Raw genomic sequence first — 17,722 nt, 5'->3', positions numbered from 1 at the left:
GCCTCAGTAGGCAATGGTCTGACCACGACAGGGGTATGATGTCGCTCCCCCTCAGACCAAGATCGTAAATCCACTGCTCCGAGAGAAATACAAGGTCAAGCATGTGTCCCGCTGAGTGGGTTGGGCCTCGAATTACTTGGGTCAAGCCCATGGCTGTCATGGAAGCCATGAACTCCTGCGCCCCATCAGAGTTTTCACCGAGCGATGGCAAGTTAAAGTCCCCCAGGACCATCAACCTAGGGAACTCAACTGCCAGCTTGGCTACCGACTCGAGGAGCGAGGGGAGGGCTGCTGCAACGCTGTTGGGAGGCAGGTACGTTAGCAGCAACCCCACTTGACCCTTGAGGTCCAACTTTAACAGCAAAGACTCACACCCGACAATCTCCGGAGCAGGGACCCTACGAGGAACTAACGACTCCCGGATAACGGCGGCCACACCTCCACCCCTTCCCTGGGCTCTCGGCTGATGCAGCACCTGAAATCCTTCTGGGCACAGCTCTACAAGGGGGACTCCTCCCTCTGGGCCCAGCCAGGTTTCAGTAATACATGCCAGGTCTGCCCTCTCGTCTAAAATTAAGTCCCGGACGAGAGGAGCTTTATGGACAACAGACCTGGCATTTAGCGACAACAGCCTGAGACCAGGGTCCTGACTACTTACGCCATCTGGTCTCGGAGTGGACCTCCCAGGGCCGGAAGGAGGGATCTCTGTAATGTAGCGAACCCTCCTTCCCCGGTAATGGCCTGCCCTGAAGTCCCCGCCATATCTGCCCCTCCCTGTTACGACCGCAATACCCCGACCCTCTCCCGTGTCTCTGGTCCCCTCAACCACCCCCATAGCCCCCGCAACTCCCGGCAGGTCCTCCGAATCACACATACTCATACACTCCCCCAAACAATCCCCACGTAATAGTTAAAAACACAAAATTTACAACAATATAATCATAAAAGTGGGACATTCATTCATCTCATACGTACCTCATGCATAGCCCATACAAAGAAAGAAGAAAAAGATGAGAGCAAAGAAAGAGTGAGAGTTAAAATAGTTGCGCAATTGATTAAAAAGTTTTTAAGTGCGAGTTCAGTTTGTTGCCATCAACTATCCATCCACAGCCCAGACCAAAGTTTCCTTCTGGGGATAGGCACCAGTAGTAATGATGGTAATAGTCAGGGCTAAGACAGACAGGCACATAGGGCCTAGGTCTATAGGTGAGGGAAATCTGGTAAGCAGAGTCCGAGGCGGCAGGGAACCAATGTTGGTAAAAAGGCAGCGTTGATGGAAAGAGCAGCGTCGAAAAAATAAGGCAGCGTTGGTAAAGGAAACAATGCTGGAACAAGGGGTTATGTTGCTGGAAAGAGTAGTAACAGTACCAGTAGCAGCATTGGTAGAAGGGACAGTATTGGTAAGGGGAGCAATGTTGTTGAAAGCAATGGTGTCACTGTAAAGCTGAGTTCAATATGGGGGAGGGGGGGGAGGCATCCGGAAAAGGCTCCAGCTACGGCACACCCAATCAGCCGCCCGCTTCGCCAAGGCCGGACCAGGCCTCCGTTTGAATTCCCCAACTCTAAACAACGATGATAAATAATCAGCCCAGTCAGAATCACCATAAATTCCCCAAACTCTCCGAGCTGTCCGCCAAGCTGTTCGTCAGGCTTCAGAGCTTGTAAAAAAGGGGCCGAAAAGCCCCGCCGTTGCTGAAGCCGCCGCGAAACGCCCTCAATCGTCTCCGCTCCCTGTGCCACCGTGAGACCGCTATACTCGCCGCCAAGGGTGCCCAGCCGCTGCCGAGGCCGCCGAAGCCACCGCGGAACGCCCTCCGTCGCCTCCGCTTCCACCATGTCCATGCGGCCGCTGCCACTGCGGCCGCTGCGCTCACCGGCAAGGTCTAAAGCCCGCGATCGGCAAAAGGTGTTGATTTCCCTCCATTCATGGCCCGTACAGGTCCTCCGAATTCCTATCATCCCGGGGGACCCTGGCAAAGGCGGTAAAAGGCTGATTCCACGGGCTCCCGAAGCTTCTTTCCGTCAAATTTTCTGCGACGAAGGAGCCCTGGCCGCCATTCTGATTCTCGCGCATGCGCAGGAGAACATGCCATGCCATGATATTTTGGGTGACATGCCAGCATTCTCCAAAACCCAACAACTATTTTTAAAAGCATGCCTTATTCTTGCACAATTTTGGTAGGTTGTGGAAGCCACATGAGAATGGGATGCAGTCTCACATCCTTCAGACCCTATGGAAGTCAAGAGCCTCCACAGCCTCCAAAATTGTGCAAGGGTCTGCATAGGCTGCGGAGGAGCATTCTCCAAAGCTGCTTCAAGAACAAAGGCCTTGTGCAACCCAGAGAAAAATCAGGCCCTTCTGAGCAGCAGTACTTGACAGCAAGGCTGGTCCTGAATTGGAGGCCTAGGCCTTGAGTTTCAACCCTAGAGCCACTACTTTAAAAATCTGCCTCACACTGTTCCCCAAGCAAGATATGATTGCCTCCATGGACCAGCACACCCCATATCTCAACAAAAAGAGATCACTGCCTGAAGGTAAACTGCATGCAGCACATCTGGGGAGTGCTGGACCATGGCAGCAATCCAGTGGTGGGTTGCAGGAGGTACGCCCCGGTACAGGCATACCGGAGCCTGCCCAGAATACCAGATACTGTTCCGGTATGGTGCTCCAGAGGGAGCTCCTTACCGGTCTTTTAAGTCTTCGGCGCTTCCACGCACGTGCATGGTACATACAGCGCCTGTGCGATGCTCCGCTGAGCAGCTGGAGTGTTGCGGAGGCTCGCAGAGGCGCTAAGGCACATGCGTGCACTGCGCACATCTATGTGGACGCTCCCGGGCCCGTTCCAACCGTACCGGTTGAAACGGGATCCGGAACCCACCACTGCATCAATCATACCTTGCTTGGAGAAGAGTGTGAGGCAGCCTTTTTGTGTGGTGGCTCTAGGGTTCAAATGAAGGCCTAGGCCCAGCCTCAGCACTGCTGTCGTGGCACTGCTCAGAAGAGCCTAGATATGGGTTAAGGGGTAGAGAATTGTTTCTCTTTTGAATAGAGGGACGGATGTAAAACATCAGAAGAGTTAAATTTTTTGAATTTTTGACACATTGAGGCCAAAAGGTTTGCCATCCCTGACATATATATTATTTCTGTCATAGGGTTTAGATATTTCTATGGTGATTGCACAATTATAAAGTTCCATTAAAATTTATAAAATTTGTCCATTTACACCAATAATTCAGAGCTTTTCTTTTAAGAAAGGCTTTTAATCTTTAAGAATGGATAGGCTTATATCACATCTAGTGGTTATGTCACTCAACTACAATTATTGCTATACTTTTTATCATTGCTTGACCTTGTACTGAAAGAATAATAAAACTTACTTTTTTTCCAGTTTCAGAATGTGAATGAATTACATTCTGTCATCTAAATTTAGTGTGCCTATACTTAATTCTACATGATTTATGCAAGAATGGAGAAACTAAAAAAGATCCTTTAGAAATGAATTGCATCATCATAAGCTTCATAGCATATTTTATAACTAAAGTATTGTATAATATACCTCTCATATATGGAAAATATTTTAATAACAAGTGTCCAGAGGCCACTAACTGTGTTTATTTGATTATGTCATGCCCAGTGACGTGCGGTGAAGCCCCCCCACAGCAGGCTGGAGCGAGAGCCGCGGAGGCGAAAGGCGAAGAGGGGTGTGGGGGGGGTGTTTGCAGCCCTGGTTCCGTCTCCCAGCAGCCCCAGGAGGAAATGGCGAAGAGGGGTGGGGGGATGTTCCAAGAGGCCCCCTCCCCTTTTGGCACTCCGCAAGGCCTGCCGGATCTCTGGGAGAAAGCGGCAGGAGCAGAATGCTGTCCTCTATTGCCGGAAAGTCTGGCTCGTGGAGACTCGCTCGCAGCCAGCTTCTCTGGAGTGGGGGGGGGGCGATAGAAGCGGAGCCCCCCACCTCCTCCATCCCCAAGTCTGTGTCCACCAGGCATCTCGCGTTTATGCCCGCCATAAATGCGAGACGCCTGGCGGACACAGCGGGGGGGAAGGAGGAGGCGGAGGGGGGCGAGGGGGCAGCCGGTGAAGAAAGGGGAGAGGAGGAGGAGGAAAGGAAGAGGGGAGCAGGATGGGGGGGAGAGGGCTGCCCCTCTCTTCTCAAACAAACAACACTCCCCTCCCTGCGTCTGCTCCTTCCCTCTCTTCTCAAGCAAACTCTCTCTCAAATTGAGAGAGAGTTTGTTTGAGTGAAGTTAAGAAAGAAACACACACACACAGAGAGAGAGACAATAAAAACAAATGACAATTACTTAAATTACAAATAAATTGAATTCCTCCCCCCTGCCCCCTCCCTCTGACCAACATAGAGGGGTGGGGGGATGTTTGCAGCCCTGGTTCCGTCTCCAGCTATGCCAAAATTCCAGATTCGGTCTAGCTAGGCTCCAGGGCCAGGCAGGCTAGGATAGTGGCTCCTAGAGCCACCACGTGCCCTCTGCAGGAGGAGGCCCGAGAACTATGGGCCTCATTTGCATACTAATTTTTTGCTTTTTAACCCTTGGTTAACCCTTAAAAGGCAAAAAAATCCTTATGCAAAGGAGGCCCCGAGTTCTCTGGCTTCCTCCTATACTTAAACACTATGTACACTCCAAATCACTGTGAGTTGAAGTCTGGTAGCAACTAGCTTGGCCTTAATTATTTTAGAAAAAATCTTTAAAATTCCTTCCTTTTCCTGAGGAGACTGGTGAGGCCCCGCCTCCCCTGCCTCTAGTGAGTGCACGTCCCTGGTCATGTCATTGTTGACTCTTAGCAATCATAAGGAAGATGTTTTCAATGAAGATACATGTTCCTAACCTCGACTTTCAATAGCAAAACCTTTCCTGCAAAACTGGCCTTTTTTATATTGATAGATAACTATGTTGGCCAGGAAACGATTATTCAGCTCAAGGAACTTTTGAAACCAAGTGAAATATGAGGAATTATAGTAAGTATGTATGAGTAAAATCTGTGCAGAAATATTAATATATGTTGATAAAGCTGAACCCTGGGATTTGTCTTGAGTTCAAAGAGTTCAGAATTGTTTAGGATTAAATGAATGTTTTACCTTTTTCTACTGAAATGAACAAATGAGGAAAGTAATCAGTTGTGTTCATAGATCTAACAGCTTTGTTTTTCTTTTAGGGATTCAAGATTTTCCAGAAAATATAAAGTGCTGTAAGTGTTTAACAATAATTGAAGCAAGTGTCAATCCTATTTCTAAGTAAGTGTTCATCATTTTTTCTCTTCCTCTTTCTGTATACAGGGTTTAACACATGCCAATCTTTGGTGAAGGTATATCATATGGACAGAGCAGACATATTTTATAACAAAGATAGAAATATGAATGTGGCAGCACATTTGCATGTTGCCACAAAGCTTATCTTGAAATCATTTATTGATTGTCATTTATAATTTAGATGATAGGGAAGAATATGGCAGGGACGTGCAGTCAGGGGAGGCAGGGCCTCACCACTGTCATCATGAAAAGAAAAGAAAATGTAAAAGGAAAAAGGCTGAGGTAGTTGCTGCCAGAGTCACAGTGGATGACTCTGCTCAGTGCTTAACTGTTTAAAAAAGCCTCTTTAAAAAGTGCCCTCTACTGTTTTTGACAAACCCATGTTGGCTTTTGGCTATTACTTTGTTTACTTCTAGGTGTTCGCTAATTTGTTGCTTATTTATCTTTTCCAGAATCTTTCCTGGTATTGAGGTCAGGCTGATAGGTCTATAGTTTCCTGGATCTATTTTTTTTCCTTTTTTGAAGATGGAAACCATATCAGCTCTTTTCCAGTCCTCTGGCAGTTCCCGGTGCTCCAGGATCTCTGAAAGATATAGTTCAGTGGTTCTGAGATCTCATCTGCCAGTTCCTTCAGAACCCTGGGGTGTAATCCGTCCGGTCCTAGTGATTTGAACTCGTCTAGGGTAGACAGGTGCTCACTTACCCTTTTCTTCCTTATTTCAGTTTGTGTTCCTAATCTGATTTTTGTGGTGCTGTTTTGATAGGTTGGACTATTTTATCCCTTTGTGTAAATACAGATGCAAAAAATGAGTTAAATAGTTCTGCTTTCTCCCTGTTGCTTGTCACCTTCTTGCCACTCTCTCCCAGCAATTGTTTCCTTAACCTTTTTCTTGTTTTTAACATATTGGAAAAAGCTTTTTTTGTTATTTTTTACTTTTGTGGCAAGCCTTTCTTCATTGTGAGCCTTAGCTTTCCTTACTTCATCTTTACAGCCTCGGGCTATTTGCTGATATTCTGCCTTAGTTATGTCCCCCCGCTTTCCACTTTTTATACTCAACTTTTTTGTCTCTCAATTTGTAAGAGAGTTCTTTATGCAGCCATGCTGGTTTCTTTTGGGAGCTGTTATTTTTCTTCTTCATTGGTATCGTGCTAGACTGGACTTTTGTAATCTCATTTTTCAAAATTTCCTAAGCTTCTTGAGTTGTTTTCCCCTTGAGGATTCTCATCCATTGAATTCTTTCCAAGCTCTCTCTAAGTTTATTGAAATTAGCTCTCTTAAAAGCCAAGACTCTAGTTTGACTTTTTTCTACTACTTGTGCATAATGTTGAACTCCAATATTGCATGGTCACTTGCCCCCAGGGTTCCTAGGCTTCAACCCCTTCTATCATTTCCTCTCTGTTAGTGAGAATTAAGTCTAATATGGCTGATCCCCTTGTTCCCTTCTACTTTTTGGGAAACAAAGTTGTCTGCTAGGTTCATTCGGAACCTGTTGGATCTTCCACTTGATGCAGAATTTGTTTCCCAGTTGATAGAAAATTGAGCTTGATTTGTGGGTACTTCATGTCTAAATCCATGTGGGTACTTCATGTCTAATTTTCTTGAGAACAGTATGCAAGTAGTTTATTTCTTTGAGATTTTTTTCAGCTTTCCAATCCAACCTATAACCCTAATATAAACTATTAGTCCCCTATCCAGAGTCAATGCTCCTTGGCTTTTCAAAATCCATTTGATAGGTACTATTACCTAGTTGGGCTATATGTAACAGTAAGGATTACTTACAAAGATTGTGACACTGAGGGAACAAATACATTGGCAATGCTGTAGTTTTATAACTCTGCAATGAAAAGTAAACCTGTAGAATACAATTGAGCTTTGTTCAAATTAGAATTCTGGATTACCAAACTTTCTATAAAAATTGAATAGACAAATCATAGCATATACGTTTTCTGGACAGACTGTAAACAAAGTTTATTCTAAGAATAATAAATTGGCATATTTGTTGAAAAATAATTACAAGAAATACAGATTGCAAGACAATCTGAAAAGATGTAATTCACCAATGATATGATATAAAACTGGGAAATGAGAACAGTGATAGATCTAGCTAAAGAGCTGTAGTTTATAGTACTTACTATCTTGTTTGGGAATTATTTATGTTGTTTTGTGTTCATCTTATTTGGTTTATTTATGGTTTTGTTAATAAATTATGCATTAAAATACTCATGGACTGAATTTAAGATGCCTTAAAATGTTTTTTGTAAATTAACCGATACTATCAATATTTCAGATGAAATATATCAAACCTCCCCTCCCCTTTTTATGCACAAATTAGTGGTCTTGCCCTTTGCCCTCTATTTAATTTAAACTCTACAATACTGATTTATTAATTCTTCCATGCAGTTTTATTTTCCCTATAATTTTTGATTGAACACTTCAATTTTGGCAATGCAAATAAGGTACAGCATGTAGTCTTATGAATAATAATATCTTATGGTTATTTTAGAATGAAAAACAGCAACATGTTTTCCATAGCAGTCATCTCAGTCATCATACACTTGCATGTACATAATGCTATCCAGTTGCTGTACAAAGTAGATTATCTAGTTATTTTGAAATGTAATTCACCACTGAAATGCTTACATACACGTGACCTTAGCCAAAAGACTGGGAAGCATAAAAATAGACAAACATAAGAAATGGTATAAGTTTATATTATCCAATACTGCAGTGTTATTTGTTTTATAACAGGCAAAATGTTACCTCTAACAAATGGGCCACGCAGTGAGCATATGGTTGAGAATATGGATTTGTTGGGACTTATATTTTAACAATTCTTCCAGCATTAATGCTAATTTTTTTACTCATTGTTTAGGCTCCCAGATGGTTTCACACAGCTTTTAAATTTGACCCAGCTATATCTAAATGATGCCTTTCTGGAATTTCTTCCAGCTAACTTTGGAAGGTAACTTTTACATATGTTAATTCCTTCTTAACGAGAAGATTTTGGATTACAGAAAATAGATTGTCAATTTAAAGACCTGAAGACTAAGAATAGACTGTTGTATGGATATTCATTGTTCAAAATCTTCAGAAATAGAACTGTGATTTAATAAGTTTTTCTTTGAATTAATTGTTTTATAGGCTTGAGGAAAGAGATCTGTCCCAAAACAGGAAAACTATTACAATGGCATATTAATACAGGTGGAAGAATAGTTCTAAGCTCACAGTAATAACAATCCCCGGATCATAGACATTTATCATATAACATTGTTGTTCAACCTGTTGATGTAAATATAGAATCATACCTGCAACCTATGTAGGTTGCAGTACCTACACTACAATTAGAGTAACCTACTATTGGAGTATCTACACTAGTGAATTGTATAGTTAATTGTCTGTTAGATTGTAATTGTGTTAGGAAATAAGTTTTCTACTGGTGAGAAAGTAATATTTTTGTTTTGGCTTGCCAAAAACAAAAAAATCGGATAGAATGTTTTATAACTTATGCCAGTGGAAATAGAGGGATGGTCTGTTTCTTTTTCCTTTGCTACATTCATGTGCCTTCAGAATTTTCCAGATAATAAGCCAAACTCTATTGTGTAAAATCTGAGAATATGTTATAGTTACAGCTGGGAGGAAATACAACCAATTAGCAATAGCATTTAAATTTATATGCCAATTTATAAATAGTGCTTTACAGCACTTTCTGGGTGGTTTACAATGTAACCATTATTTGCATATTGCCCCAAGAAATCTGAGTCCTCATTTTACTGACAACGGAAGGATGGAAAGCTGAGTCAACCCCATCAGGATCAAACTCCAGACTATTGGCAGAGTTTGCCTCCAATATTACATTTTAACCACTGGGCCTCACAGCTCCTAATTAATTGATTTCTTCCATAAGTAAAAACAGTGACAGATATAGAGGTAATAAAGACAAAGATATATTTTTAAAAAAATGAATGTGACAATTCAGATATCTAGAAAATCAACAAAAAAATTATGTCATCATAATTCAATAATAGAAGTTTGAGCTGTATAAAAGAGACCACCAAATATCTACGCAGCTTTGGACTCAACAGTGACTGTTATTCTTTATCTTATTTTCCTTTTCCTTAAAATATACTATTATTAGTGATAGTAGCAATATGACATAGCATCGAAAGTGTATAGTCATTAATGACTGTGAAATAATTTGTACTTTTTCCTAATGCAAATATTTATAAATTGTCATATGACTAAGTGCAGCTATTTTAGAGAAATTTTATGATGTTAATTATTGAGCATATTAAGACTTTTCATTTTATATTACAATATATATAAACCTTATTTAAGCATTTAAAAATATCTGATTAAATTAATATCCTTTAAATCCTGTTTAAAGGAATAGAATAAATAGCTACATAAATATAAGGTGCATAAAGATAAACAATAAAATATCAATAAATAATTTATAATCATATGTAAAATTATTTAAACGTATAGTACAAAGTTAATTAAGACATATTAAGAAATAAGGTGTATAGGTCTCTATACATCTTTGAATATAATAGTATTTATATTGGTGATTGTTGCAAGGGTAGATGCACATTATTAATCATGTAAGGAGGGGAGGGGGAAGGAAGAGGGGAGAGAGAGGAATTTTTTTGTATTTATTTTCATTTATCAATAAGAGTAAAATGCAAAACAGAAAAACAAAAATCCAACATTAACAAAGAAAAAAAGACAGAAAAAATATCTGTGTATTAAAAAAGGGTTAGACTCCAAATGTCAAATATATCATTAAACATAAAGAATTCACTCTGGCTGGATACTGAAAAATAAATAAATAAAAAACCTAATAGGTGCTTCTGCCCTTATATAACGGGTCTACAAATAATTAGGAACTTTCCCATCCAGAGAAATGTTTTTAAAGAGAAAAATAAATTAAAATAATATAGTGAAACTACATGATCTTTATTTCTCTCTAATTGTATCCAACTGATTGCATCAACATATTCATAAAACAAAGAAATTGTTTCCAATTAATATTGTTCATCAATTCTTTTCTCCTTAAAAAATTTATACTCTTAAATGTCTGAATTTGTATGTAATATACAGCAAAGCCATTCTTCTTACATTTAATAGAACTTCAGTTCTTTATACTATTAATTTTGCCATTACTGTGTATTCCCCAAGTTTGGTTTCCCAGTTTGATATTACCAACAAAATGTCTTTTTCCAATGTTGAGCCAATAAATTAATATTTATTTTAATTCGTTTATTTTCCTTTTATAAATATACTATATGACCAATTTGTCAGATATATATTTTACAATTACTGTGCCAGTAATTATTACTGTTATAAAAAGTGTATTTTGATGTTATGTAAAAGAACTGTATATGTAGTATTGGTGAAAGAAGTCTCAAATGTTGATAATCATCTGGCAAAGATTTGCATATTTCTTTGTTTGTATTTTCTACTTAATTCAATTTGATTTGTAGCAAATCATAATTTGCTTTTATATCTGGTTTTCACTATACTACAAATTATTGCTCTATAGTCATGGATGACAGAGCAAACAATGTTTGCATGAGTACTATTTCTTTAGTCCTTCCCCAAGATAGTTACGGTATATAATTACTTTTATCTCAGAGAAGGAGGAGTTACCTACAGTAACATGAATGCTCAATTTCTATTTTCCTCTATTACATGAGACAACATAATTAAGATTATCAATGGCTTTGCTAATTTCAAGTACCTATTTAATTAAATATATCATTCAAAGGGAACCCAATTCTGATTAATATAAAATCTATATTGAGGTCCTTGTTATTTCTTGATTTCAGGCAGCCTTTGAGATTCTTAATTAGGAGGAATAACCTGTAAAAAAAAAACCCTTCATGGAATAGAGATTTTAAAAAATATGGATGTTCTTGTTAATCACATAGGCTGGTCCCAAAGGTGCATTTTCAAGAGGCAACTGGATTTTGTTTTTTCTTTGAAGATATTTCACTTCTAATCCAAGAAGCTTCTTCAGTTCTGACAGGATAGTGGGGAATGGAAGGATTTATATTTCTTGCAGACAGCTAGACATTTGCATACATCCTGCAAGGAATATAAATCCTTCTATTCTCAACTATCCTGTCAGAGCCGAAGAGGCTTCTGGCTTAACCAATACATTTGAGGGAACAGTTTACTAACCAAGACATTTAATCACATTATGTAGCTTTTTTAACATTACAATTTGCAAATGGATATCATATCTGGCTTAACCAATACATTTGAAGGAATAGATTGTTAGTCTAAAATTTGGCACCTTAGCCCAGGCATTGGAACCACTTGATTGAAAAAGGTATAAATAAATCCAATAAGGGTTTGTCATCTACTTCAGTGGCCCCCAACCTTTTGGGCACCAGGGACCAGTTCTGTGGAAAAAAGGTTTTCTGCAGACCAGAGGGAGCAAGGTTTTGTGTGCTATCTGCATCCTGGGAGTGGGGCTTTGCTTGTTTGTGGTTGCTGAAATGCCGCAGATGGGTGCCCGTCCACAGACCAGGGGTTGGGGACCCCCAATCTACTTGATCATTCCATAATAATTGTTTCCAATATAGGCAATATCATGTATCCAGTTATTTGTATGGGAATAGGCTATGTCATATATTTCACAGAAAAGCAAAGAAAGCAAGCAGAAATATAATGTGCATTTTGCAAGGTGAAGAATTACACATAGAAATAATTTATGAGTTGCAACATATCTCCCGTAGGTCACTGATTTTAACTACAGTTGAGATGCTCCAAATTCACTTTGCCTTTTTTAGAAAAAAAATGGGAAGGTCAAAGTGTAATTTGCTCACCCTTTTTTTAATGCATGAATAAATCTTGACTTGTGACAAAATAACAAAATGTGGTGCATATCATTTCCCTTTTTTATATTTTATAATTTTACTTTCTTTCATTGTTGTCAGTTGGTTATGTGCTTTAACATAAAAGCATCTATATAGTTTTTACATACATTGATGTTACAATTTTGAATCTTGTAATTTTATTATTTTAACATATCTTCTAGTCTTGACATCAAAATAGAATACATAGCATGTTGCATTAAATATATATTCCACAAAAATCATTTCCTGTAAATATGATTCTAAGATATTTTTCGATAAAATAAAACTTCTTAATTATAGGAGGAAAAAAGATATCTAGCAAATGTTTGTTTAAAATATATGTATGTTAAAAATAGTAGTTAATACCTAAAGCTTTTATAGGTTTTCCAATAGTTTGTTTACTATGCAGATTGCCATATTGCATTTTATTTTAAGCATTTTAAATACCTGATATCTCTATAGCTCTTAATCAATCATCATGAGAAGCGTTTGAAAATGTTACATGTTTTATTCTCTCTAAAGACACTAAAGTTTACAGGATTAATAACTTACTATCACTGTCAAAGATTTGACATTTTCAAAAGAACTTTCCTTTTTCTCCCATAGGATGTTGTTTCTTCCTAAGTTTCCTCTTTACCAATTAATTTACAAAGACACAATTAATTCATTTTTGTTAGTACTATAGAAAAATCAAAATAAATGTATACATGCTGAATCGTGCTCATGATATTTTGCATTTACTCTGGCTTGAGTAAATTTCAAAAGTATTAATTGATGGTAACTTACATTTATAGAAGCCTTTTTGTACTTTTCTCCCCTTTAATTGCTCTCATGGGGATCATCAAGAAGAACATTGCCAGCAATCATAGATGATTAATGTCATCTAAGTTAACATTTTAGAACTAGAAATATCTACTGAATATTGGAATTTAGCATATTTCCCTTGTAGATGTAATCAGAAATGAATTTAAAACAGTTAAAGTTATGCTTGTCATATGAGATTTTACAGGTGCATAGGAATAATTTAATGTACATGTGTGGCTTGCATTATTGGCAGTGGAATAAAAAACTCCCTAGCAATTAATGAATTCCTAATTTAATTTCTTTTAATCTTTATTATTTCCAGACTTGTTAAATTACGAATATTGGAATTACGAGAGAATCACTTGAAAACGCTGCCAAAGTAAGTGTCTGCGTATTGTAGCATACAGAAATCTTCCAAAAACGTAATTTGTTCTTCACTAAATATTGTACAGTATGGGTTTTTTTTGCTGAGCAATTCTCATTTCAAGTTGTGACTTAAATCTTTTGGAAAATTAATCATTGGGGAATTTATTTTAAACTATAGCAATTAGACAAATAGTTAAAATTGTAAATGATAATCAAGTATTTAGAAAAAAGCAAATAAATGAATAAACCGAAGCTCATTTTGATGTAAATATATTTTTTAAACAAAATTCATTAACACAATTCGTATAAGAGCTCATATACTGGATAGTTCTATATTTTCATAGTGTCCCTAATGCACTCAATGCAGAATTATCTATCTCAGCTGCCTTCTGACATAAAAAAATTCCCACACCTAATGCTGTATTCAAATATAGGATATTCCAGTTATCAAGAATTTGTCACATAAAATATATTTTTGATTAATCATAGACAAATATATTCTGTCAGTCTATTAGCTTTGGTTAGTAATTAGTCACAAACCCTCTTAATCCATTCTGATGCAAATTTCTTGTCTTCCCATTTGACATACATAAGCAAGATTAAGTTTAACCTAACCAGGTTATTTCTTAATAATGACCAAAGGATTTCCGAATCTTGCTATGTCAAAATTTATTTAATGTCTTTATGCCTCTTTTTAAAAAATTCAGTATGCATTATACTTTTGCACCCCTATTAATATCTGCACTATATCCTGGGATACAAGAGTTTTATTATAACCACCTATGTAGGTTATATTTATATAGAATGTCAGGGCTTTTGCTGAAAGTTACATTTTTCACTGAAAGGATTATTTTTGTCAATGTTACCTCTGTTCCACACAGTCCCACATGATCTCTCAAAATATTTACCTTATTCTATGTATCTTAGGAAAGGGGCAATGAAAGCTACAGAGGATAAGAGGAAGTTGAAAAGAAAAATCCCTTCCCATTTATTCCTCTGGATCAGTGAGCTTTCCATTCATAGAAATAATCAGTTACATTGTAGTCAATTAGCTTTTACAGATTAATTGAGAGAAGTGAATTAATAAATAGAGAACATTTATAAAAGCTGAACAAAGTTATATGAGATAATGATAGGACAGTTTTAAACCATTGCAAATATGAAAAAAATAATATAATACTCCTTCCTCCTTCTATTTTCCCCATAATCTCCTCTGTGAGGAGATTGGGTTGAGAGAGAGTAAGTGATTCAAAGTGTTTGCTGCCTTAAATTATTTATAAAAAATAACAAAAGACAGTAATAAATAAAAATAAATAAATCAAACGTTTTCCTTTTTTAATTTTTGATCATCAATAGTTGCCAAGGTCCTATGAACGTACCGTAATTAGCAATTGTAGTTAAACATAAATTGTTATCCTCCCAAAAAAACTTTAGAGTGCGTGCTCCATATACATTATAAATGAAAAAAAAATAAAGAAGAAATTAGAAGATTAGCTCAGAGAAAATCAATATAGTTATCGCCACGTCTAGTGTGCCTTAAGTGTTGATAAAACAGTAATGGCCGAATTTTCGCTCTGAATTTTTCGGAACAATAAAGTATCTTTTTTTCCTTTCCATCTTGAATTAGATCAGGCCTTAGTTATGTATTTTGAAACTCAGGTGATTGTACTAAGCATCCCTTCTTATTTAGCTGTATTTTTGTTTTATCATAAAAGATAAAATACAAAACAGAAAAACAAACAAATATCCCTTCTTCAAAGATTGTGGTGGTATTGTACCTTAAGCATACTTGTTGGGCGGATGAACAAGAAATGTATCTAATAAAGACTGCAATTTAGTTGTGATAAGTCTCTTTTTATAAGGCTGCTGATCCTATGCAATGCAATTTAAAAGACCCCTGGCCGATTCCATATCGCTTGAATGCTATTGGTATAATAATTGCTAATTGAAGACAGGGTTTCAGGTATCTAGTTGATTCTTAGTAATAACATTGCATTAATTATCTGATATGGATGAAAGGATTACTTGAAATTTGCTTCAACAAGCCTATATAGGAAGAAGGGAAATAGTCCTTTTAATAAGCAAATGATTGCTACTCTTGAAAAACATTCTGACAGTGCAATTACTGGAAAAGAGGAAATGATATAGGAGTAAGATTAATAACAGCTACCTTTGTGCAAATAATGTGTCAACATGGATATAGGTGTGTGTGTGAGAGAGAGAGAGAGAGAGGGAGAGAGAGAGAGGGAGAGAGAGAGAGAGAGAGAGATAGTAAGTATATCATGAGTATCTTTTATAAACTTGTACTGTTTTCCTCTGACAGAATCTTCCTTTTCTCCATTTTACACAAATATAGATTAGCAATGTCTAATACAATCACAAATGCATATGCTAACCTCAATTGCATTACATGGGTCACATTAAAAGTGACCCAGTATCTAAATTGAATAGCCCATTATTAAAACTTGCATTAATTGTGACCTACCTGTGAATTGTGACACTGATTGAAGATGCTGTGTAAATACTGAATTAAAGTATGTATTAAAGCACTGGCCTTTTTTCTCTTAATAACTTGGTAAAAAGCAACACGTAAAATATTGCTTCAATGCTTGCCAACAAATTCAGGTGTCAGCATAAGATTTGAAAGGACTAAGCCAAAACAAGGATAATGATTTGTGTGAACATCTTTATTGATAGTAATCTCACTTGCTCTGTAACATGCGCTTGGAATTGGGGAAAGCAAATAAGTCCAAAATATTTCTTAAAAATGAAGTATTATAATACAAACTGTATTTCAATATGTAAAGATGTACATATGTTTTATGTATACTTGGAACATTACCCAGCAAAATAATCAACTGCACTAATAATGGAAATAAGATCTTATAAAAAAATTGTAAAATTTGTAAAAGAATAGGATTACACTATGGAAGAAGATGTTGATTTTTAAAAAAGCATTGGGATTCATGGAAGAATGACATTTCTTGTAAGGTATGTAGTTTTGACACATGCTAATAAAAACAAGAGCAAGGTGTTGTTGTCATATTTTTATTCCATGAATTATAGTAAACCTGAAATGTTTGTTGCAGTTAAAATGTGTGACTTTGCTATTATTTTAACTAAAGCCGCTCCCTGTGTTGCCACATTCAATACTATCATTGCTTCTTTAGCTCTATAAACAAGAAGCTCCTAATTTACATATTCACTCAAAGCAGGTAATATTCACCTGACTTCATTATAAAGCTTTTAATTGATCATCTTTTGTACTTTGACTGAGCATGCTTCTGATAAAAAGCAAAGCAGCAGGATTGGCTTAAAATGGAGAAATAGTGAATCAGAAAGTTGTTCTCTACTCAACAATCAGCTTTTTATTTTCATATTTTCCTCTTTTTTTAAAGATGATATTGGAACTGTGCTACCTATAATAGTCAATAATCTGTATCATAAAATTGTCCTAACTGTAACTGAATATGCCAAATGATTTTTCAGAATAATAACTTATCTAATTTTATACTTTGTTAGAGAATTGCATCAAAATCCTTGTGTTGTTAAGATCTTCATATTGTTAAAGATAGTGTATTTATATAAACAGTTGATTGAGTGCATAGTGGCTATTTATCTGGTATAAATAGTTTGGCTTCTGTTTGCACAATTTTTCATATTTCATGAAAAATTAAGTATATCCAAATTTGTTATTATATGGATCTTTAGTTGGGTATAAATTTATGTGGTTATTTATACTCTTCCTTTCACAACTATTAATTTGAACAATAGTAAATTGAATTTATTTCTGAGTGAACAACTTGAGTTTGTGAAATGTGAATTTAATATTTCTAAGTGTTCTTAAAAATTACTATAAAGCATCCCTATTATTTTATAAATATTAGTGACTAAAAGTAATAAGGCATTAGTACTAATCCATATTTGGATATGGATTAGAAATATTTTATCTGTGTATTTAGGAGCTACAAATGCAAAAAAAAAATCCCATAGTCTAACCCAACAATTATATATTTATATAGCCTTTACTGTCATTGTACAAAACAAATACAACAAAATTGGTTTTAGCCCACTGGTGCAATCCATAACAATAAATACAAATAACATAAAAAAATAAAGAATAAAATGCAATTAGGGGAAAAGAAGAAAGAATGAAAAATAAAAACTAGTCATACTTCCCACGTGTGCGCAGAACTTAAAAACAAGATGGCGGCACCAACGGTGGTTGTGGTTGTATTTAAGAGACTTCTAGCTCAAGGTTAGAAACTATTTTTAAACTTATTTGTTCGGCTGGCTATGCTTTGATGTCTTTTGTCCGATGGTAGAAGTGCGAAGAGACACTACTGATCAGGGTGTGAATCATCTCTGAATATCTTCCTTACTCTGCTAAAGCAGCAAGACTTGGCAATGTCATCCAGTTGTTT

At 36.8% G+C, this 17,722-nt stretch overlaps 1 protein-coding gene across 6 annotated transcripts in view; it reads left to right on the top strand.

Moving 5' to 3' along the window:
- LRRC7 (leucine rich repeat containing 7) overlaps positions 1 to 17,722 on the top strand; it is a 227,964-nt gene that overhangs the window by 121,587 nt on the left and 88,655 nt on the right. For 5 of the 6 annotated variants that reach the window (XR_015697250.1, XM_087719478.1, XM_087719481.1 and 2 more), the window contains exons 4-6: positions 5,171 to 5,249; positions 8,138 to 8,227; positions 13,255 to 13,311. Coding sequence is in view for 4 of the 6 variants with exons in the window: in XM_087719478.1 (XP_087575604.1) it covers positions 5,171 to 5,249; positions 8,138 to 8,227; positions 13,255 to 13,311 (226 nt within the window). In the remaining 2 variants the exon portion in view is untranslated. Of the gene's footprint in view, positions 1 to 5,170; positions 5,250 to 8,137; positions 8,228 to 13,254; positions 13,312 to 17,722 lie in introns of those variants that run through there. The other variant, XM_087719484.1, reaches the window with a different exon arrangement.

This window comes from Thamnophis sirtalis, unplaced genomic scaffold (assembly GCF_051295495.1).
Source record: "Thamnophis sirtalis isolate CommonGarterSnake01/CBP01778 unplaced genomic scaffold, rThaSir2_p1.2 scaffold_7, whole genome shotgun sequence".
In the NCBI taxonomy this organism is placed as follows: domain Eukaryota; kingdom Metazoa; phylum Chordata; class Lepidosauria; order Squamata; family Natricidae; genus Thamnophis; species Thamnophis sirtalis.
The sequence above is the reverse complement of the archived record's forward strand: the minus strand, read 5'-3'. Positions and strand labels throughout refer to the sequence as shown.